This window comes from Oncorhynchus keta, chromosome 2 (assembly GCF_023373465.1).
Source record: "Oncorhynchus keta strain PuntledgeMale-10-30-2019 chromosome 2, Oket_V2, whole genome shotgun sequence".
In the NCBI taxonomy this organism is placed as follows: domain Eukaryota; kingdom Metazoa; phylum Chordata; class Actinopteri; order Salmoniformes; family Salmonidae; genus Oncorhynchus; species Oncorhynchus keta.
In genome coordinates, this window is record NC_068422.1 from 54,906,176 (window position 1) to 54,929,243 (window position 23,068).

At 40.9% G+C, this 23,068-nt stretch overlaps 1 protein-coding gene across 3 annotated transcripts in view; it reads left to right on the plus strand.

Annotated features, from left to right (window-relative positions):
- The first annotated feature begins 6,507 nt into the window (after positions 1-6,507).
- Positions 6,508-23,068, plus strand: part of LOC118402704 (molybdenum cofactor biosynthesis protein 1-like) — a 48,607-nt gene continuing 32,046 nt past the window's right edge. The window contains exons 1-3 of one of the 3 annotated variants that reach the window (XM_035800899.2): positions 6,508-6,940; positions 12,403-12,538; positions 15,163-15,330. In XM_035800899.2, the coding sequence (XP_035656792.1) occupies positions 6,722-6,940; positions 12,403-12,538; positions 15,163-15,330 (523 nt within the window). In that variant the 5' untranslated portion in view covers positions 6,508-6,721. The remainder of the gene's footprint in view (positions 6,941-12,402; positions 12,539-15,162; positions 15,331-23,068) is intronic. The other 2 variants (XM_035800890.2, XM_035800906.2) reach the window with 2 other exon arrangements.

Sequence of the window (23,068 nt, forward strand, 5' to 3'; positions counted from 1 at the left end):
GTTAAAGTGTACTATTATCTAGCTAACATCAGCTAGCTGGCTCGCTAGCTAACGTTATGTGTATGCTCTCCACTTTCTGGAGAACCAAGTTTTGAAATTAATGGAATTTGAGTATGATAGCTAAGAAGATGGAGAAAACACCAGTCTGGATTACATCATCAAACTAAGGGCAACCATGCATGGCATCAGACAGGAGAGGCGTCCAACCTTGATGTATACATACTGGTGAGAGTCTGGCAAGCAACATTTTCAGATATTACACGTTTCTAATTTTGACAGAAAGTAGTTTCATTTCAAGTGTACTGTTAGCTAGCTAACGTTAGCTGGCTGGGTCTCTAGCTAACATTGTGCATGATCTTATTCTTCATATCGCAGACACATTTGCTTGACTAGTTATTGCCATAGAACCTGGTTGGTTAGCTACCTGCAGATTCATGCAGGTTAGTAACATCATGAGTTGTGATTACAGTCCATTGTTTAGCAAGCTAGCTAGCTAGCTACATGTCTTAACAAAAGACTCAACTCTAATTTAGCTAGCTAGCTAAAGTTAGCTGGCTGGCTGGCTCGCTAACTAACGTTACATCATGCGTTGGGATTCATTGTTTACCTAGTAAGCTATCTTGCTACATTTCGTAACAAAACACTCATTTTAGTGTGCCATAGCACAGAATAACTGATTCATTTTTTAATGCTCAACACCCGTTGAATATGTCCGGTGTCAGTAAAGGTCGGCAACAAAGCATAATTCAATTGTTGCCAGCAGCACAGTTACAGTCACCAATGCTCTGGATAACATAAACTACCTAACCAGCTCTGCTAGGGTGAGTAAAATGGTCAGAGTGGGTGTTCTCTCATTATGTGTCTGGAAGTAGCTAGCCAATGTTAGCCAGTTACCTTGGGTGCTTGACTGTTGTTGTGAGGTCAGAGCTTTCGGAAAAACCCTACTTATTGGCCAGGGTGCTCTGAACGCATGTCACGACTTCCGCCGAGGTTGGCTCTCCTGCCCGTTCAGGCTGTGCTCGGCGGTCGTCGTCACCGTCCTATTAGCCACTGCCGATCCCTTTTTCGTTTATCTGTTGGTTTTGTCTAATTGTTTTCACCTGTGTGTTAGTTAATTAGTATCTGTATAATATGTAGGTTGTCCCGCCCTTGTTTTGTGCGGGATTGTTTGTTTTTGTCATTTCGTTTCGGCTGTCGGTGTTTTTGTGTTTTATTTCTCCGGTTTGTCTGTTATTTCCTGTTTTGGATATTTTTCACCCTGTTTGTATGAATAAACCTCTATTCATTATTTGCTCTCTGCGCCTGATTCCACCCACCTTGACTAGTCGTGACAACGCAAAACGCTCTGAATTTACGAAGGGACAATCTTCAACTGCACAGTCGTAGTCACCCATTCTCTGGATAACATAACAACCTAAATAGCTCTGCGAGGGCGAGTAATGTTCAGTGAGTTGTTCTCTAATGTTCAGTAAGCTGTTCAGTGAGCTGTTCTCTAGATGTCTGGAAGTAGCTGGTAAGTTAGTACAAAACACATTGATCAGCCCTTAACCTGTAGTGACACCCCATCCGGTGAACGGGACCGTTGTCATCCTCTGACACTAATTAGCATAACGCAACAGACATAAATATTCCTAGAAAATATTCCTATTCATGAAAATCACAAGTGAAATATATTGGAACACAACTTAGCCTTTTGTTAGTCATCTCAGATTTTCAAAATATGCTTTACAGCCAACGCTAGACAAGCATTTGTGTAAGTTTATCATAGCCTAGCATAGCATTATGCCTTGCTAGCAGTAGGCAACCTTGTCACAGAAATCAGAAAAGCAATCAAATTAAATTGTGTACCTTTGATGAACTTCGGATGTTTTCACTCACGAGACAGCCAGGTAGACAGCCAAAGTTCATTTTTTCCCAAAATATTATTTTTGTATTAGAAAAAGCTCTGTTTGTTCTTCACGTTTGGCTGAGAAATCGCCCGGAAATTGCGGTCACCACAAAGCCGAAAAATATTCCAAATTAGCTCCATAATATCGACAGAAACATGGCAAACATTGTTTAGAATCCATCCTCAAGGTGTTTTTCTAATATCTATTCGATAATATATCCGTCGGGACAATTTGTTTTTAACTAGGACCGATTGGAATAATGGCTACCTCTGTATTTTAAGCGATAATCTCTCTCGGAGCCACCATGTGACCACTTACGCAATGTGGCCGCCTAAGGGTATTTTTCAACAGAAATGCGTAAAACTACATCACAATGCTGTAGACACCTTGGGGAATACGTAAAAAGTGTAAGCTCGTTGATGGTACATTCACAGCTGAATAGGGAGTCATTGGAAGGCAGCGCTTTCAAAACCTGGGGCACTTCCGGATTGGATTTTTCTCAGGCTTTCGCCTGCAACATCAGTTCTGTTTCACTCACAGACAATATCTTTACAGTTTTGGAAAAGTTAGAGTGTTTTCTATCCAAAGCTGTCAATTATATGCATATTCTAGCATATTTTCCTGACAAAATATCCCGTTTAATAAGGGAATGTTTTTTTTTCCCAAAAATGAAAATACTGCCACCTAACACCAAGAGGTTTTAAAGAGATGGGTGGGGCTAAGGGGGTGAGGGTGTGGACAATGCTGAATGGCTGTAGACAATGAAGAGATGTCCAATAGTAGTACCAAAACATTGAAAGAATTTTTTATCAAAAGTGAGTTTACAAGTTGATCAACTTTCAAAGCAGAATTACTTTCCCATTGTTTCCTTAAATGCAATGTATCAAATACCATTTTGTCTCTCTAAGTCTCTACTAAAACAGAAATTCAAGTGTTGCTACATAAGACCAAAATCACATATGTGAGTCACATATGTGGGAACTCCTTCAAGCTTTCAAGGTGACTATCTCATGGAGCTGGTTGAGAGAACGCCAAGAGTGTGCAAACCTGTCATCAACGCAAGGGTGGCTACTTTGAAGAACCTCAAATATAAATATATTTAGATTTGTTTAACAATTGTTTGGTTACTACATGATTCCATATGTGTTATTTCATAGCTTTAATGTCTTCACTGTTATTCTACAATGTAGAAAATAGTAGGTATTCTGAGTGGCGCAGTGGTCTAAGCGGTGCTAGCGCTAGTGCTAGCGGTGCCACCAGAGATTCTGGGTTTGAGTACAGGCTCTGTCACAGCTGACTGTGACCAGGAGACCCATGGGGCGGCACACAATTAGCCCAGCATCGTCCAGGTTAGGGGAGGGTTTGGCCGGCAGGGATGTCCTTGTCCCATCACGCACTAGTGCCAGGTGCTTGTTGTTTCGGCTGTCTTCCGGGTTAAGTTGGCATTGTGTCAAGAAGCAGTGTGGATTGGCTTGGTTGGGTAGTGTTTCGGAGGATGTATGGCTCTCGACCCTCGTCCATACGGGAGTTTCAGCGATGAGACAAGACTGTAACTACTAATTGGATACTATGAAATTGTGGAGAAAAAAGGGTAAGAAAGTCACACACAATTTTTTTTTGAAAATAGTACAAATAAAGAAAAACCCTTGAATGAGTAGATGTGTCAAAACTTTTGACTGGTACTGTATATTAGCAATTTTTGAAGGATGGCTCCTCAGATCATTTCCATGTAGGCTACCCAGTAATTACACAATTGCTTTTAATTAGATGTCGCGCTACTTGTAATCACTTCAATGTTCTTCTAGCAGCCCATTAATGCTACTGTCACTGTAATTAGAAATCCAAAGGTAAAACCAAAGATGTTCCAATGTATTAAAATGCATGTCATGGGTAAAACTACACTAAATGAGGAAGTTGCGAAAAGATTCACATGGACGGAGATGGATGACGCTTCCAAAATGGCAGCGTCCATGGAATTGTTGCTTGTAACTGAAAATGTTTGAAGTGTGTGTGACCAGGGCCGGACCTGGACTTTCTGCCGCCCTAAGTGAGACAAAAGATCTGTTCACAGAGTTAAGCATTGTTATAGAACGGCTTGATATAATCTGAATACGTTTTATGTATTTATTTCAAAATATAAAGCTTATCCCTAACAAAGGGTATGTGATAACCTCACTCAAATCGAGCCCTAGTTTTTGTCAAAAACATCAAGCCCTTCCCAGACACGGAGGTATTTAATCAGTGCATATGACATTATTGGAGAATTTGGCTATACCAACATCTATGGACAGGATAATTGTGTCTGTAAAACAGGTAGACTTGCCACTTGTTTTTTTGGAAGAGGACGAAATGAACTCCAATTATACATGTCATTCTATGTTAATTCCCATAATAATGTTTGGCGCACGCGTGCACATATAGGAGGTCCCTTACCGGGCAGAAGGGAATGTCACCTTAACCCCTGCATCGCAGAGTTACAATGGTGCTATCACTATGCAAACTACTACCTATAGTAGGAAAACTATTTTTTTTTATTAATAATATCCCACTTGTTATCACACATGGCACAACCCTATAATTATTACAATAAAAATAAAAATAACACTTTTATATAACATATTTAACATATATTTGAATATTCCTGTAGAACTGTAAAACAGAGTAAGATCATTTAAGCTTTGGAAACAACTGCCATGCATTCCTAAATGCATGGTGGGCCTCGTTTCGCTGGAGCAGTGTAAAATAAGCTTTATGTCAATGACCCAGCCTTAACAAATTTTGTTTATTTACATATCCAATTTGATTGTTTTATTATTGAAACATGTATTTATTTGTCTCCACCTAGAGTGGCCTCTTTCCTCTGTTGTGGTGCTGCATTGCAGTCAATGATGTTTTCGCTCGGTAGCTGTCCATGGTCCTGAAATCAAATCATCTGAGTTTGCTTGGACACCAGCCTGATCTCCAGTTCCTTCCACATCTGAAAACTATCTAGGTGGTAATGCGATTTCTCATGAAAGCAGAGAAGGAGGCACAGATTCTTCCAGTCCCTGGGTCCTTCCCTGACCAGCGCAGATTTGCACTCGTGTGATTTTTTTTTGCAGCAGAAACAGAAGGCTGTATCGTTTTGCTTGGAATAGACACGCCTTGGTCTCCACTCTCTCCCCGTTTGCCATCCTCCTATTTTTGTGGGCCACAGAAAACTTTCTTTGCCCCTCATCTCTTGGGAAATTCCCCTCCTTATCCTGATGTGGGCCAGCCTGCACTAACATATCACGTAAAGATCCATTCATATATTTTGGATCTTCTATGTTTTTAGTCTGGGAGTCGTATTTAGTAGCAGTACCACCACTGTCATCCGGGACAGGGATCGACGAATCTGAGTCTGGGTCTAAGATAGTAGGGTCTTCGCCGGCATTGTTTGGAGGTGTGGCTAGGACTGGCGTCGACCAGAGAGCTGTCATCATCGGTGGATGTGCAAGGCTCGGACTCTTCTTGTTTGCCGTCTTTGCTGCTAGAATCAGCGAACGGGGGCTCGTCGTTCTTGGCTTGCCATTCTCCAAACCGACTGATAGATATTGCTGCACGCTGAAAAATTTCACCAGCGAATTTCTTTGGTTTAGAGATTGTGCCTCTTTTCTCATAGTTAAAAAAAATATTCACTTCCTGATAGTTTTTGTCTCTTAGACATGGTAGCAAATTGTTTCAAATCTCTATACATTACTTTTAGCTAAAATGATATCCACTAGTAGTGGCTAGCTAACGTTAACAGGCTAGGTTAGGCTTCTGCCTTTAATCACTAATTGTCTTTGTCACACACAAACATAAAAAAATATACAATAATGTAATTGTCAGATTCATTTTTATTAATGTTTCACAATGAGATAATCCCATATAAAACACACACACATCCCCATAGCTACCAAGGAAAGTGGGAGCGAACTTCAGGAGAATAAGGATTGGGGTGGGTGCGGGAACTGCATCAACTACTCAGGCCAAACCTGGATGACACTGGGCCAATTATGCGCCACCCTATTGGACTCCCAATCACGGCCGGATGTGATACAGGCTGGATTTTAACCAGGGACTGTAATGACACCTCTTGCCCTGAGATGCAGCGCCTTAGACCACTGCGCCACTCGGCCTTAGACCACTGTGCCACCCCAGCCGCCGGAGTGAAGCAGGAGGTGTAGTAGCTGATCAGGGGTGCCTGAGGGCGGAAGCCAATTGTCAAAATGTCGCCCCAAATTCAAGTGCCGCCATTATCTTGCCTAATGGGAGGGCCGGCCCTGTGTGTCACAATCAAATATTTGCAGACTGGAGAAGTATGGTGTTGAAGAATATGTGAATGGAAAATGTTGCAACTGTGGTGGGGATCAAACTCCGGACTTCTGTACAACAGATTTCACTCTGAAATGCCCAACCTCACAGGACTCTTCTGAGCCTGTGTAGGGACCTGATTAAAATCCGTTTTTTTTTGTAGAAAAGCAGGATGATTTTGTTTAGTTAATACATTATTTGATAGTTTATATGATTTTAAAAAAGAGCGTTTTACCCATATTATTTCCTTTTTGGAATCCTTATTATCCACCCGCACGGTGGCTGACAGAAAGCACATCCAAGAGCTGCGAACGCCATTATACCATAGAAGAAGAAGAACTACACTACCCAGAGGGTAGACGATTTAGACGATTGGCTGAAGCTGCCCACTCCCCCTTGAATGTGGTAACAGCAATCCCTAGATGTTATGTGAGGTTTCGATATTATTAACTTTCTTTGTTTGACACTTCTAGGACGATAAACAGATATTCCAAGAGTTAATATACATTTATAACATGGCTTTTCATGGTAGCAAGTGCTGCCGCTTTATAGTAGGCAGACATTACGATGTCAAGGCCCTGTCAACGCAGCGCGTGAAACTATTTGCACCAAGCTCAACACCGAAGTTGCGGCGGTGGTATTCCAGCGCAACACAGGAGGAAAATGAACTTGAACTCGTATCTCTTGCAAGCTCAAGTGCAGCTGTCCCTGCAACAAAAATTGGGACGAGACAGGTAAGAACGGCTAGCTATAAATAGTTTATAAACGCCGTGGCGTTTATGGGTTGCCATGGTTTATGACTTGTTCATATGCTATCTGGGAGGTCGCTGTCGGTAGGCTAGATCTCCAGGCGGCCCGAAGTTAGCCTTTCCGCCTGAAGCAATTCGGTTTACTTGAATGTAACCATAGCTGCCTGGTGGAGGCTACCACAGTGCTCTTTGACATAAAAGCCAGTTCCAAACACGTTCTAAGCAGTGTTTGGTAGGTTACTTTCAAATGTATTCCGTTACAGTCAGACTACTAGTCACCTGTCCAAAATTGTAATCAGTAAAAGTAAGTTACCCTAACTCAGTCATGTAATTATTTTCCTCTTTAGAACAGTTTCCCAAACTCGGTGCATGTTTTTTTTTCTTCCCTGGCACTACACAGCTGATTCAAATAATCATCAAGCTTTGATCATTTGAATCAGCTGTGTGGTGTTAGGGGGAAAAACGAAATGTGCAGTCCTTGGGGTCCCGAGGATGGAGTTTGGGAAACGCTGCATTAGTTGAAGACAAAAATAAATATTGCCAATTGAAAGATATCTACATTGCATTCCTATTTGCATTGACTCGAATCCCCGAGCTGACAAGGTACAAATCGGGCGTTCTGCGCCTGAACAAGGCCACTGTTACCTTGTAGGCTGTGATTGTAAATAAGAATTTGTTCTTAACTGACTTGCATAGTTAAATTAAGGTACCCCCGCACATTGATTCGGTACCCCCTGTATATAGCCTCATTATTGTTATTTTATTTTGTAACTTGAAAAAAAATCTATTTTTTACTGTATTGTTGGTTAAGGGCTTGTAAGTAAGCATTTCACGGTAGTGTCTACACTTGTCATATTCGCCAAATACAACAAAACATTTTATTTTGAAACAATTCAGACACCTTAGCTTTATTCAAATTTGGTTAATCTATTAAATTGTTTTTCCCATTTTATCAATCTATACACAATACCTGATAATGACAAAGCAAAACAGGTTTTTAGAAATGTTTGCTAATCTATGAAAATGGAAATATTACATTTACATAAATCTTCAGCGATTACAGCCTGGAGTCTTCTTGGGCATGATGCTACAGGCCTGGCACAGCTTTATTTTAGGAGTTTCTCCCATTCTTCTCTGCAGATCCTCTCAAGCTCTCAGGTTGGATGTGGAGGGAGGGGGGTCTATGCACAGCTATTGTCAGGTCTGTCCAGAGATGTTCGATCGGGTTCAAGTCCGGGCTCTGGCTGGGGCACTCAAGGACTTGTCCCTGAAGCCTCTACTGTGTTGTCTTGGCTGTGTGCTTACGGTCATTGTCCTTTTGGAAGGTGAACCTTTGCCCCAGTCTGAGGTCCTGAGCACTCTGGAGCAGGTTTTCATTAAGAATCTCAATGTACTTTGGTCCGTTCATCTTTGCCTCGATCCTGACAAGTGTCCCCAAACGCTGATAAACATCCCCACAGAATGATGCTGCCTCCACCATGCTTCACCATAGGGATGGTGCCAAGTTTCCTCAAGACGTGACGCTTAGCATTCAGGTCAAATAGTTAAATCTTGGTTCCAGCAGACCTTAGAATCTTGTTTCTCATGGTCTGAGAGTCATTTAGGTGCCTTTTGGCAAACTCCAACGGGCTGTCATGTACTTTTTACTAAGGAGTGGCTTCCGTCTGGCCACTCTACCATAAAGGCCTGATGGTTGTTCTTCTGGAATGTTCTCCCATCTCCACAGAAACTCTGTAGCTCTGTCAGAATGACCATCGAGTTCTTGGTCACCTCCCTGACTAAGTCCCCTCCCCCCCGATTGCTCAGTTTGGCCAGGCGGCCAGCTCTAGGAAGAGTCTTGGTGGTTCCAAACTTCATCCATTTAAGAATGATGGAAGCCACTGTGTTCTTTGGGACCTTCAATACTGCAGACATTTTTTTGGACCCTTCCCCAGATCTGTGCCTCGACACAATCCTGTCATGGAGCTCTACGGAAAATTCCTTCGACCTTATGGCTTGGTTTTTGCTCTGACATGCACTGCCAAATGTGGGACCTTTATAGATGGGTGTGTGCCCGTCAATCAATTGAATTTACCACAGGTGGATTCTAAGTTTTAGAAATATCTCAAGAATAATCAATGGTGACAGGATACACCTGAGCTCAATTTTTAGTCTCATAACAAGGTCTGAATACTTAGTTTTGTCTATTTTTAATACATTAGCAAACATTTCTAAAGCTGTTTTTGCTTTGTCATTATGGGGTTTTTGTGTGTAGATTGAGGAAACTTTTTTTATTTAATCATTTTTAGATTAAGGTTGTAACGTAACAAAATGTGGAAAAAGGGAAGTGGTCCGGAATGCTTATCTTCTCTGTTTTTAACTACAGAAACAATTTGAGAACATCTGAGATGGTGGGTTTCATGGTATGCTGAAATTACATGGCATGACCCTTCATTATTTTGAAGAATAGCCCATTTCTAGACTAGTTTTCCATATGAGTTGCAATAGTTTCCTTTACAATTATGCAATCTAGGTTTTCATTGACAGACACATCTCGAGAACATAGACAATCACCAGAGATGTTATACCTGAAACCCGTAGTCAGATTTTGGTGTTATTGCTATGTACTCCTGCACCTTTGCCGTTTTACTTCCACATAAAGAACATAGGCCTTTTATGTTTTACCTAAGTCTACCAGATTGCCTTGAAACCTGTTATTCCATACAGATCTCTACATTTATGCTTATTTTTCCCCTATGAAAAATACACTACCATCAACTTGCCACTTGCTTGGTTGTCATTGTAAATAATTTGACCTGCCAGGTTAACTAAAGGTAAAAGAAACGGAACTGAGTAAAGGGATAGTTCACCCAAAATACACAGTCATTAGACAAGGTAAGACAGGTTGGTTTTGTTGACCCAATATCTAGACCCATCGACTGGTCTAAAGAACAGTCGATCAATATTTTTTTTTAGTCGGGGGTTACTAGGGCCATCCCGACAACCAAAAAATCAACTGTTCTTTTAAAAGGTGTATTTTCCCCTATATAGACACACCCTATGTGTTTTAATAAAATCAACTAGCATATATATATATATGCTTTTAAATCCTTTACTGGACGTGTGCAAGTGCACACTTTGGAAGAAGGGTGGAGAATAATTTTGGCACCTACTTAAGTATAACTCAAAATATCAGACTTAAGATATTTACCTGTATACAGTACCATTTAAAAGTTTGGACACACCTACTCATTCCAGGCCTTTTCTTTATTTTTACTATTTTCTACATTGTAGAATAATAGTGAAGACTTCAAAACTATGAAATAACACATGTAGTAACCAAAAAAAAGTGTTAAACAAATCAAAATATATTTGAGATTCTTCAAAGTAGCCACCCTTTGCCTTGACAGCTTTGCACACTCTTGGCATTCTCTCAACCAGCTTCATGAGGTAGTGACCTGGAATGCGTTTCAATTAACAGGTGTGCCTTGTTAAAAGTTATTTTGTGCAATTTCTCTCCTTCTAAATGCATTTGAGCCAATCAGTTGTGTTGTGACAAGGTAGGTGTGGTATATAGAAGATAGCCCTATTTGGTAAAAGACAAAGTCCATATTATGGCAAGAACAGCTCAAATAAGCAAAACTAAATGACAGTCCATCATTATTTTAAGACACAAAGGTCAGTCAATCCGGAAAATGTCAAGAACTTTGAAAGTCTCTTCAAGTGCAGTCGCAAAAACCATCAAGCTCTATGATGAAACTGGCTGTCATGAGGACCGCCACAGGAAAGGAACTCCCAGAGTTACCTCTGCTGCAGAGGATAAGTTACTAGCCTCAAATTGCTGCCCAAAGAAATGCTTCACAGAGTTCAAGTAACACATCTCAACATCAACTGTTCAGAGATTGCAGTTATTTGAACATTAATCACAGAGAAACTACTACTAAAGGACACAAATAATAAGAAGAGACTTGCTTGGGCCAAGAAACATGTGCAATAGACATTAGACCGGTGGAAATTTGTGCTTTGGTCTGATGATTCCAAATGTGAGATTTTGGGTTCCAACCAATGACTTTGTGAGACGCAGAGTAGGTGAATAATAATCTCTGCATGTGTAGTTCCCACCGTGAAGCATGGAGGTGTGGGGGTGCTTTGCTGCTGACACGGTCTATGAATGTTTGGAATTCGTGGCACACTTAACCATAAAAAAAACTAAACTTTTATTTAACCAGGAAAAGCCCATCATGGCTACCACAGCATTATGCAGCGATACGCCATCCCATCTGGTTTTCTCCTAGTGGGACAATCATTTTGTTTTTAAACAGGGTAATGACCCAACACACCTCCAGGCTGTGTAAGCGCTATTTGACCAATAAGGAGAGTGATGGAGTGCTGGATCAGATGACCTGGCCTCCACCATCACCCCTCCTCAACCAAATTGAGATGTTTTGTGATGTCTTGGACTGCAGAGTGAAGGAAAAGCAGCCAACAAGTTCTCAGCATACTTAACGACTGTTGGAAAATCAATCCAGGTGAAGCTGGTTGAGAGAGAGTGTAAAGCTGTCATTAAGCAAAGGGTGGCTTGTTTGAAGAATCTCAAATATAACATATCTTGATTTAACACTTTTTTTGGTCACTACACAATTCCATATGTGTTATTTCTTATTTTTGATGTCTACACTATTATTCTACATGTAGATAATAGTAAAAATAAATAAAAACCATTGAATGAGTAGGCGCGTCCAAACTTATGACTGGTACTGTGTGTTTTAAATATATAAATGCATGCAAGGTTTGAAGTGAATGTTTTAGTCAAATATTATATCTGCTAAGGGCTTCTTGCGATCAATTTAGTCTACAAATTATTTGTAGTCATGTTCCTTCCTCCTGAGCATCTGCTGAATCTAGTTTGATCCCTGATGTAGGCTCACTAGCCCACCTGCACTGTCTCTGTAAGCTTTTGGCTAGAGCGCACGTGCTAAGCACAGAGTAGGCACATTTGCTATTTTACGCAACAGTTTTGTCACAAAAACAGTGGAGTGGAGTTGAACTCTGTACGTTAAAACTTGACGAAAAATAAATTTCTTGTGCACTGTCATCACGTACTGATTTTATCCAAAACAAGTCAGTTTGGTGGCAACACACCACTGGTGAGAGTGCATATTTTTGAATATTCACATATCTGTCGCCAATTGGATTGAAAATTAGCTACTGTATATAAGAATTTGTTTTTAATTGAGTTGCCCAGTTGATTTAAAAAAATAATAATATTTTTAGCATTTGTGGCCCATATCCAATTAATGGCAATATACCTGATATTAGCATTTTTTTGCATTAAAAAAAATATTGTCAAGCTCAATGAAGTATACTTTAAGATTTGGACATGAAGCACAGAAAATGCTGGGTTAAGTAATTAATCCTCATAAGATGGTTGCTCACTGTTTATTTTGTCCTTTGTTGTGTATTTCCAGGAGCTGGCTGTACCAGTGGGCCAGAGGCAAAGGTTGAATGAGGAAGTTCTACCCTTCTCTGCCTTCCTGACAGACAACTTTGGCAGACAGCACAGCTACCTACGCATTTCCCTGACGGAGAAATGTAACCTTCGCTGTAAGCACCGTGATGAAGACTGCTTAAAGGCTATACCATCATTGTTTTTGTTCTTTTAAAATTTATATAACACTTTAACTGAAAATGTTCCCTAATGGTTCCCTAATGATTCATCTGTCACTGTAGTGGCTAAATTGTCCAATATAATTGTCCCAATACAATTTCCATCATAATCCTTTAGCCACAATGGAGGGTGGTGAAATGTAAGTCTTGATGCATACAAATCCAATGTCCAGAGTTTGATTCAAGTTGAAAACAATTTATTTGTCGTTCTTCAGGTTACAAAAATGTAAAGGAAAAATCAAACAAAACAAATTCCTTATATTCAAACTAAAGAAACTAATAGCGTGGTCTGGTATGTTTAAGCATGGTCAAAAGACTGGCTGACATTCCAGTCACACCCAATGGGCCTTGGAGCCTGTAGGCTTTTTAACTGTGTTCCCCTTCAGCCTGTAGAGTGGGGTACACACACTTCACAGAAGATTAGTGGCAATCACACATACATACATTTATTATCAATTTGATAACTGTCATTTTGTTCAGTAACATGACAGTTGTCAGCTAAGGTGATGTCATCCTTCCTGAAATGTAACCTCAGGCTGTAGGTTACATTGACACTCCCACACACTTTTACTAATTTGCTATTCTACTCTTATCATTGTCTGTCCTGATGCCAAGTCACTTTACCCTGCCTTCATGTGCATATCTACCTCAAATACCTCTGTATATTTGATCTGGTACAGGTGCTCCCTGTATATAGCTCAGTTCTTGTGCATTTTACTTGATTCCTCTTGTTAATGATCCTTTCAGGTCAAAGCAAGTGCTGAGTCTAGGAATACTTTTAAGAGTACTTTTGACATTCAACAATGGTTGCACTGTGAGGTAGTGGCAGTAGACATTTCCAAAGCCAATGCTTTGCAATTTCCAATTAGATATGAAGGATAAATTGAGGAATTATTTATGTCAAAAGGACCATCCCCATTAGTGATGTTAACCAATGAAATCTTATTAAAAACCCTCTTATTTGACTCCTGTTGAGTTTTTGCTTGTTCTTTTTGTTATTGTCGAGCTTTGTATCTCTTCTGCGCGTGAACTTTTGATGAGGTAGTTGTATAACGGCATTATCGGAGGGTCTGCTGTCCGGTCCTCTGGCAGTCTCTATCGGGGTGCCACAGGGTTCAATTCTTGGACCGACTCTCTTCTCTGTATACATCAATGATGTCGCTCTTGCTGCTGGTCTCTGATCCACCTCTACGCAGACGACACCATTCTGTATACTTCTGGCCCTTTGGACACTGTGTTAACAACCCTCCAGGCAAGCTTCAATGCCATACAACTCTCCTTCCGTGGCTTCAGATTGCTCTTAAATACAAGTAAAACTAAATGCATGCTCTTCAACCGATCGCTGCCTGCACCTGCCCGCCTGTCCAACATCACTACTCTGGACGGCTCTGATTTAGAATACGTGGACAACTACAAATACCTAGGTGTCTGGTTAGACTGTAAACTCCTTTCAGACCCACATCAAACATCTCCAATCCAAAGTTAAATCTAGAATTGGCTTCCTATTTCGCAACAAAGCATCCTTCACTCATGCTGCCAAACAAACCCTTGTAAAACTGACCATCCTACCAATCCTTGACTTCGGCGATGTCATTTACAAAACAGCCTCCAATACCCTACACAACAAATTGGATGCAGTATATCACAGTGCAATCTGTTTTGTCACCAAAGCCCCATATACTACCCACCATTGCGACCTGTACGCTCTCGTTGGCTGGCCCTCACTTCATACTCGTCGCCAAACCCACTGGCTCCATGTCATCTACAAGATCCTGCTAGGTAAAGTCCCCCCTTATCTCAGCTCGCTGGTCACCATAGTATCACCTACCTGTAGCACGCGCTCCAGCAGGTATATCTCTCTGGTCACCCCCAAAACCAATTCTTTCTTTGGCCGCCTCTCCTTCCAGTTCTCTGCTGCCAATGACTAAAACGAACTACAAAAATCTCTGAAACTGGAAACACTTATCTCCCTCACTAGCTTTAAGCACCAACTGTCAGAGCAGCTCACAGATTACTGCACATGTACATAGCCTACCTATATTTTAGCCCAAACAACTACCTCTTTCCCTACTGTATTTATTTTATTTATTTATTTATTTTGCTCCTTTGCACCCCATTATTTTTATTTCTACTTTGCACATTCTTCCACTGCAAATCTACCATTCCAGTGTTTTACTTGCTATATTGTATTTACTTTGCCACCATGGCCTTCTTTTGCCTTTACCTCCCTTATCTCACCTCATTTACGCACATCGTATATAGACTTGTTTATACTGTATTATTGACTGTATGTTTGTTTTACTCTGTGTAACTCTGTCGTTGTATGTGTCGAACTGCTTTGCTTTATCTTGGCCAGGTCGCAATTGTAAATGAGAACTTGTTCTCAACTTGTCTACCTGGTTAAATAAAGGTGAAATAAAATAAATAAATATAAAATAAATAAATAAAAATTACCAAGCTAGCTTGTACGTGGGGGATACTAGCGATGAGGTTCGGGTTATCAGGTATTGCCATTCATTTAGGTGCCAATAAATGTCTCCCTTGAATCTCTCCCCCTGCAGGTCAGTACTGTATGCCAGAAGAGGGGGTAAAGCTCACCCCTCGCGCTCAGCTCCTGTCTACTTCCGAGGTGCTGACCGTGGCCCAGCTGTTTGTACGAGAGGGTGTGGAGAAGATCCGCCTCACTGGGGGAGAACCTCTCATCCGACCAGACGTCCTGGACATCATCAGTGAGTGGGGCGTGGGTTGTGTGAACTGCCCTTTCGGTGTGTCCGGCGGGCTAAAACTAATGGCAGATTCGCAAATGTGCCTGATTTAATATGCTAGTTTTTGTCAAATTTATTAAAAGTTTACATCATAATGCTGCATTTCTCAGCTCATTCCCATGGGGAGCCAATGGGTATGCACATTGTTCCAGCCCAGCTCTAACAAACCTAATCAGCTAATTATCAAGTGTGTTAGCGCTGGGCTACAGCAAAACTGTGCACACCCTTAAGGGTCCATATGAATAGTTTCAGAAACTGTAATGGTTTATCCTGGAGTCAATTAAATGGTGTACACCACCATGTTCAGTTGTAAACAAACCATATATATGACATATATTGACCAGGTGAAAGCTATGATCCCTTATTGATGTCACTTGTTAAATATACTTCAATCAGTGGAGATGAGACAGGTTAAATAAGGATTTTCATGCCTTGAGTTGTCTAGGGCTGTCCCTGACTAAATCAAATCTTTGTCGAACGAAGGTTGTACGTTTTTAAAACGTGTGTTTTTACATATATTGACGACACGTGTTTTTAATAAAATCAGCTATATGCATTGAGCTTTTTTAAATATTTAAGCACACTGTTTGATGAAAGAAGACACAATTGACTCGAGGGAGCCAGAGATCATGATAACCAGCAGAAAAAAAGCAACCTGGGTCGACCATCCTCCTACCGCTCCTGCTGGCTTTCGCAGATTCTGCCACAAGGAGAAGTTGGCAACCTTATGTGGAATGCCAATTTCTTACCATTTTTACCGATCTGCATGCCAGTTAAGGTTTTCATTATACACATTTTTGTGGAACATTTTCATTTAATTTATAATAATGTCTTCGTTTCTGAAAATCATTGTCATGTGGTTAATCAAGATTCTATCTAAATCTGAATTAAAATTCTTGGGCTGCGGTAATATTTTGTAAAAACAAATGTATATATATTTTTTACGAGAATAAATGCATTTTCGGAACACCCCACAACATTAAGTAGATATTAAGAAAACATATTTTCTCACCTCTGGCATTAAAGCCCTTTTTATTATTGTCAATTTTTGTCTGATATGGACACCATTTATATTCAACCCGTCACAGACAATATGGAAGTTGTCTGAATATGATTATAAAAGATACTTGTTATAAATTCTAAATTTACCTAATGATCATGTGCCCCCCCCCCCAAACCAATTCAATTATTGTACATACATTTTATATTTACAATCTCAGAATTGTGCTATATTTAAACCATGAAAGAGACACATTCTGTGTCAGCGGGCTTATCATTTCAATAAAATGCTTTCAATTCAGGATTGTAACATAAATCTAATTTCTTGGGATTGTCCTTGACATGTCAGAATGAGCTCAGAACATTAAATTCATATTTATCTTTGCCATTTTAACAAATATTGTCATGTGACGGTTGAGACGAGGGGGACAGGGTTGAATACTGTAACAGGGTTGAAGAGACATCGTTTTCCATATAAGCTAGTTTACAATCAAAATCCCTGTAATATTTACCCCAAAATATTGCGTTTCATTGTATGCAACCATTTAATAAGGACATTCGATATATTTAGAATAATACGTTTTTTACTAACCAAACAAATTAAAACACATCAGGCATTAGGTTAATTAATAACATTCAACAGGTTTCATCAGAAAAGTTCTAACGTGTCATCACGGGAATTGACCGTTGATTAACAAACACATTAACAAACATCTCCTGGCTTCCACGCATAGCCTACAAACCACTGATGCAGACCTTTGGAACATCTTCATTTAAAAAAGTCTAAATCCATGTAATATTAGCCTACACCATCACAATGAATCCATTATTTTAGACATGTCTAAAGAAACAAACATGATTTGAAGAAAATGTTGTATATTTCAGAAGAACATTATAGCATACTCTTGAGTTGTCCTTATGTTAGGCCCTGATCTGGCTATGCCATATGACTGTGGGCTACACTAGTTAGTTTAACAGACAAGATTTGCTTAGAATTCTGTGGCATTATGTTATAGAATGAAGAATACAATTGAACTATAGCTGAATAAAATAGAAAGAATACTTTCTCCAAACGATTTGAGGGAGTGCGCACATGCGGCTATTCTGTGTTGAGCAGTTAAGAAAGTAACCGGTACTCCTATATGCTTAATTTAGGATTATTTATGTAACTTTTGTTATAAATGTTGGGCAATATGTTTTGCTTTTTAATACATTCTAAGGCTGCATGATGCAACTCTAATGATGATTTGAAAAAAGTTGCATGAAAGGCATGAGCTCTACTTTGTTTTTCACGTGGGCTGTAGACTTCATCAGTCTCATTGACCATTTACCAAGGACTTGATAATACCTTAAATTTCCCAGCCACATCCCCTATGTATGGCCATAATCCTCTTCAAAAAATCCATGCGCTTCACAAGCTACTAGTGAAGACAGACACATCAGGGACGCAACTGCTCACGTCCTTATCCAATTCCGAGGTGCTTAATTGAAGATATTGAAAGTACTGTCCACATTTACTTTCTCAGCCAACAAGATGAGTAGGCCTAACAAACAGCAAAAGCAATAGCCTATGTCAATCTACTCTCCCCCATAGTACCGAAGTTGACCTATTCTGTGTGAGAAATAAATATTCCAAACAATTCTTGACAGTTGTTGGATGCGCTAGATCCCAGATTAATACAACCACTAGCATCAAAAAAACTGTTTTAAGCAATGACCCTGACGCAACGGATGAGAACGTCTAGCTTAAAATGTTGATAGCCTAATAGTTTATCACATTATAAGCACAGCAATGTGCACACGGCAGTAGGCTATAAGCACGAATGTACCATTAGCAGGATAACACCATTCTCAAGTACCAACAAATGCGATTTATGCATGTTATAAAGGTTAATTTATGGTGAAAATGATCTTCCCCAAGCTTGAAACACACGTGCTGTGTATGTATGCCAGTTAGTCTCTACACCCATTTTAAAGCAGACATTTTAAGAAGTTATTTGGCCACTTTATTTGTGATTCAAACCATATAATAATGTATATAGGCCTATGGGCTAGGGTCAGAGGGCCGGAACGTAATAAAAAAAATAATAATTTTGGACTGCTAATCGCAAGAAGCCCAAAGAGAGATTTGACTAAAAACATTTGACTAAAAACATAATTTCAAAACGTGATAACATTTGGGGACATTGCCCTGCGTAGGGTGCCGTCTTTCAGATGGGACATTAAAACGGGTGTCGTGGCCTCCCGGGTGGCGCAGTCTCTGGGTTCGCGCCCAGGCTCTGTTGTAACTGGCCGCGACCGGGAGGTCTGTGGGGCGACGCACAATTGGCATAGCGTCGTCCGGATTAGGGAGGGATTGGCCGGTAGGGATATCCTTGTCTCATCGCGCACCAGCGACTCCTGTGGCGGGCCGGGCGCAGTGCACGCTAACCAAGGTTGCCAGGCGTACGGTGTTTCCTCCGGCACATTGGTGCGGCTGGCTTCCCGGGTTGGATGCGCGCTGTGTTAAGAAGCAATGCGGCTTGGTTGGGTATCGGAGGACGCATGACTTTCAACCTTCGTCTCTCCCGAGCCTGTACGGGAGTTGTAGCGATGAGACAAGATAGTAGCTACTAACAATTGGAAACCATGAAATTGGAGAGAAAGAAGGGGGTCAACATTTTGGGGAAATAAGAAAACGGGTGTCTTAACTCTCTTTGGTAATTCAAAACCCCGTGGCACTTATTGTAAGAGTAAGGGTGTTCACCCTGGTGTCATGGCTAAATTTCCGAACCTGGCCACATTCCATCATGGCCACCTAATTATCCACCCTCATTCCTAAATGTTGTGCGTGTATATATATATCACTCCTCATAGCTGATGTGTGGTGAGTTCTGGCACACAAGTATGTTGTGCATCCCTGTGCATCACTGAGGTGGGGGCGGCAGGTAGCCTAGTGGTTAGAGCGTTGGGTCAGTAACCGAAAGGTTGCTGGATTGAATCCCCAAGCTGACAAGGTAAAAATCTGTCGTTCTGCCCCTGAGCAAGGCTGTTAGCCCACTGTTTCCCGGGCGCCGAAGACGTGGATGTCGATTATGGCAGCGCCCTGCACCTCTCTGATTCAGAGGGGTTGGGTTAAATGTGGAAAGACCCATTTCAGTTGAACAATTGACTAGTCATTTATCCCCCTTTCCTTACACATTTATGGTGGATGGGGTGAGTTTCCCCCTACTTTGTAAAGTGCTTTGAGTACCTCAGTTAGTAGAAAAGTGCTATATAAATCCAATCAATTATTATTTGTATACGATCACATGGTGTTAGATTCTAATTACCAGAGTAAGAACTCGGACACTATGAAAGCTTAAACCAAGTTTATTCTTCTCAAAGGATCGAACAGCTTAATCGACAGACATATTCTCACAAGCACTGATATTTAAACCTTTCTCTTATGCTGAGTCTCCTACACATCTGAACAAACATTGTATCTTTTATTGCTAGGCAGGATAAGTGATACAGGACATAAACTTTTCTTTCTCTCTAAAAGTAACCTGACCTCGACCCCCTTCATCACTGGCTCTCTCCCCTTCTCAATGCTTGCCATGTGATCGCTTTCCCTACATTCCACCATAGCCCGTGGGTTATGGAGCCCCTCAGGTCTCTATTATAACTAATGATTAATAACATTTAAAGTTCAGAAGTCCAAACCCATCAGTGGTACAGATTTCCAAACATAAATAGATTATTAAACAACTAATTGACCAACATCGGTTCAATTACTTGACTTCCATTTAATTTTTTTTTTTTGTGAGCCCAACGCCCCGTTTCTCTAGAGCAGTGGTCACCAACATTAACTTAATAAAAACAGTTCTGTAGGAATGAGGTTTGTGCAGTAAGCGTAATACATTATCACAGCATATTGGCAATACAGTGGCTTGCGAAAGTATTCACCCCCCTTGGCATTTTTCCATTTTGTTGCCTTACAACCTGGAATTAAAATAGATTTTTGTGGGGTTTGTATCATTTGATTTACACAACATGCCTACCACTTTGAAGATGCAAAATATTTTTTATTGTGAATCAAAGACATAAAAACAGAAAACATGAGCGTGCAGAACTATTCACTCCCCCAAAGTCAATACTTTGTAGAGCCACCTTCTTGCATCAATAACAGCTGCAAGTCTCTTGGGGTATGTCTCTATAAGCTTGGCACATCTAGCCACTGAGATTTTTGCCCATTCTTCAAGGCATAACTGCTCCAGCTCGTTCAAGTTGGATGGGTTCCGCTTGTGTACAGCAATCTTCAAATCAAGCACATTTTGATATTACAATAACAAGAGCAGCAGAATCCATTCAGGAACAATTGGTAATGAATGAGCTGGCAACTGGAGGTCTGTTGGCATGGGCATCAGAGTCTCTAGTGATGTACTGCCGTTGTGACCTTGAGTAAGGTACTTTACCCCAAACTTCTCCAGGGGTCCTACACTGTGTCTGACCCAAAGTTCTCTCTGTGTATACACTGAGTATACCAAACATTAGGAACACTTTCAAATCAAATGTATTTATATAGCCCTTCGTACATCAGCTGATATCTCAAAGTGCTGTACAGAAACCCAGCCTAAAACCCCAAACAGCAAGCAATGCAGGTGTAGAAGCACGGTGGCTTGGAAAAACTCCCTAGACAGGCCAAAACCTAGGAAGAAACCTAGAGAGGAACCAGGCTATGTGGGGTGGCCAGTTCTCTTCTGGCTGTGCCGGGTGGAGATTATAACAGAACATGGCCAAGATGTTCAAATGTTCATAAATGACCAGCACGGTCGAATAATAATAAGGCAGAACAGTTGAAACTGGAGCAGCAGCACGGCCAGGTGGACTGGGGACAGCAAGGAGTCATCATGTCAGGTAGTCCTGGGGCATGGTCCTAGGGCTCAGGTCCTCCGAGAGAGAGAGAGAAAGAAAGAGAGAAGGAGAGAATTAGAGAACGCACCCTTAGATTCACACAGGACACCGAATAGGACAGGAGAAGTACTCCAGATATAACAAACTGACCCTAGCCCCCCGACACATAAACTACTGCAGCATAAATACTGGAGGCTGAGACAGGAGGGGTCAGGAGACACTGGCCCCATCCGATCCCAATCTTTAAGTCATACTACAGATTTGCAATTGGATTGAGGTCTGGGCTTTGACGAGGCCATTCTAAGACATTTAAATGTTTCCCCTTAATCCACTTGAGTGTTGCTTCAGCAGTATGCTTAGGGTCATTGTCCTGCTGGAAAGTGAACCTCTGTCCCAGTCTCACATCTCTGGAAGACTGAACCTTTCCCTCAAGAATTTCCGTGTTTTTAGCGCCAACCATCATTCCTTCAATTCTGACCAGTTTCCCAGTCCCTGCCAATGGAAAAAATCCCCACAGCATGATGCTGCCACCACCATGCTTCACTGTGGGGATAGTGTTCTTGGGGTGATGGTAGGTGTTGGGTTTGCACCATACATGGTGTTTTTTTGATGGATCAAGCTCAATTTTTTTCTCATCTGACCGGGGTACCTTCTTCCATATATTTGGGGATTCTCCCACATGCCTTTTGGCGAACACCAGACATGTTTGCTTATTTTTTCTTTTTTTCTGTCCGCTCGTCTGTAAAGCCCAGCTCTGTGGAGTGTACGGCTTAAAGTGGTCCAATGGACAGATTCTCCAATCTCCACTGTGGAGCTTTGCAGCTCCTTCAGGGTTATCTTTGGTATCTTTGTTGCCTCTATGATTAATGCACTCCATGCCTGGTCTGTGAGTTTTGGTGGGCAGCCCTCTCTTGGCAGGTTTGTTGTGGTGCCACATTATTTTCATAATGGGTTTAATGGTGCTCAGTGGGATGTTAAAAGTTTTGGATATTTTTTTATAACCCAACCCCGATCTGTACTTTGTCCCTGACCTGCTTGGAGAGCTCCTTGGTCTTCATGGTGCCACTTGCTCGGTGGTACCCCTTGCTTAGTGGTGTTGTAGGCTCTGGGGCCTTTCAGAACAGGTGTGTGTATATGTACTAAGATCATGTGACACTTAGATTGCACACAGGTGGACTTTATTTAACTGATTATGTGACTTCTGAAGGTAATTGGTTGCGCCAGATCTTATTTAGGGGCTTCATAGCAAAAGGGGTGAATACATTTCAGTTTTGTTTATTTTTTAAATCTTTTGGAAAGTCATTTTTTTCACTACACCAATTTGGACTAGTTTGTGTATTTCCAGTACATGACATGCAAATAAAAATATATTTATATTTTTGGTTGTAATGCAACAAAATAGGAAAAATGCAAAGGGGGATGAATACTTTTGCAAGGCCATGCCTGCTGATATTGTTCTTCTCAGACTATATTAAACTAGCTCTTTCATTATGAAATAGATCAGATGGTGTACCACTTACTAGGCACAGCTGAGCATCAATTGAAATAGTTTCCAAATAATTCACTTTTTTGTTTTACTGGACTTATGGTAGGCACCTGCATCTGATGCTCATGGGGCTTTCAAGAAAACTGGGAAGTTGGAAAGAACCAGGTGAAATTATGACATCTGTGAACTTAAGGTATGAAAATGGTCTGAGTTGGATGACGGTTCAAATCAATTTTTTCCCAGTCGGATCTTGTTTTTTTCCCTTGATCGAAACGAAGTCGGAGATGTCAGAGTTTCCAGTCATTTTGAGCATGGAATTGGTCTGTGTAGGAGGGGAGAGTG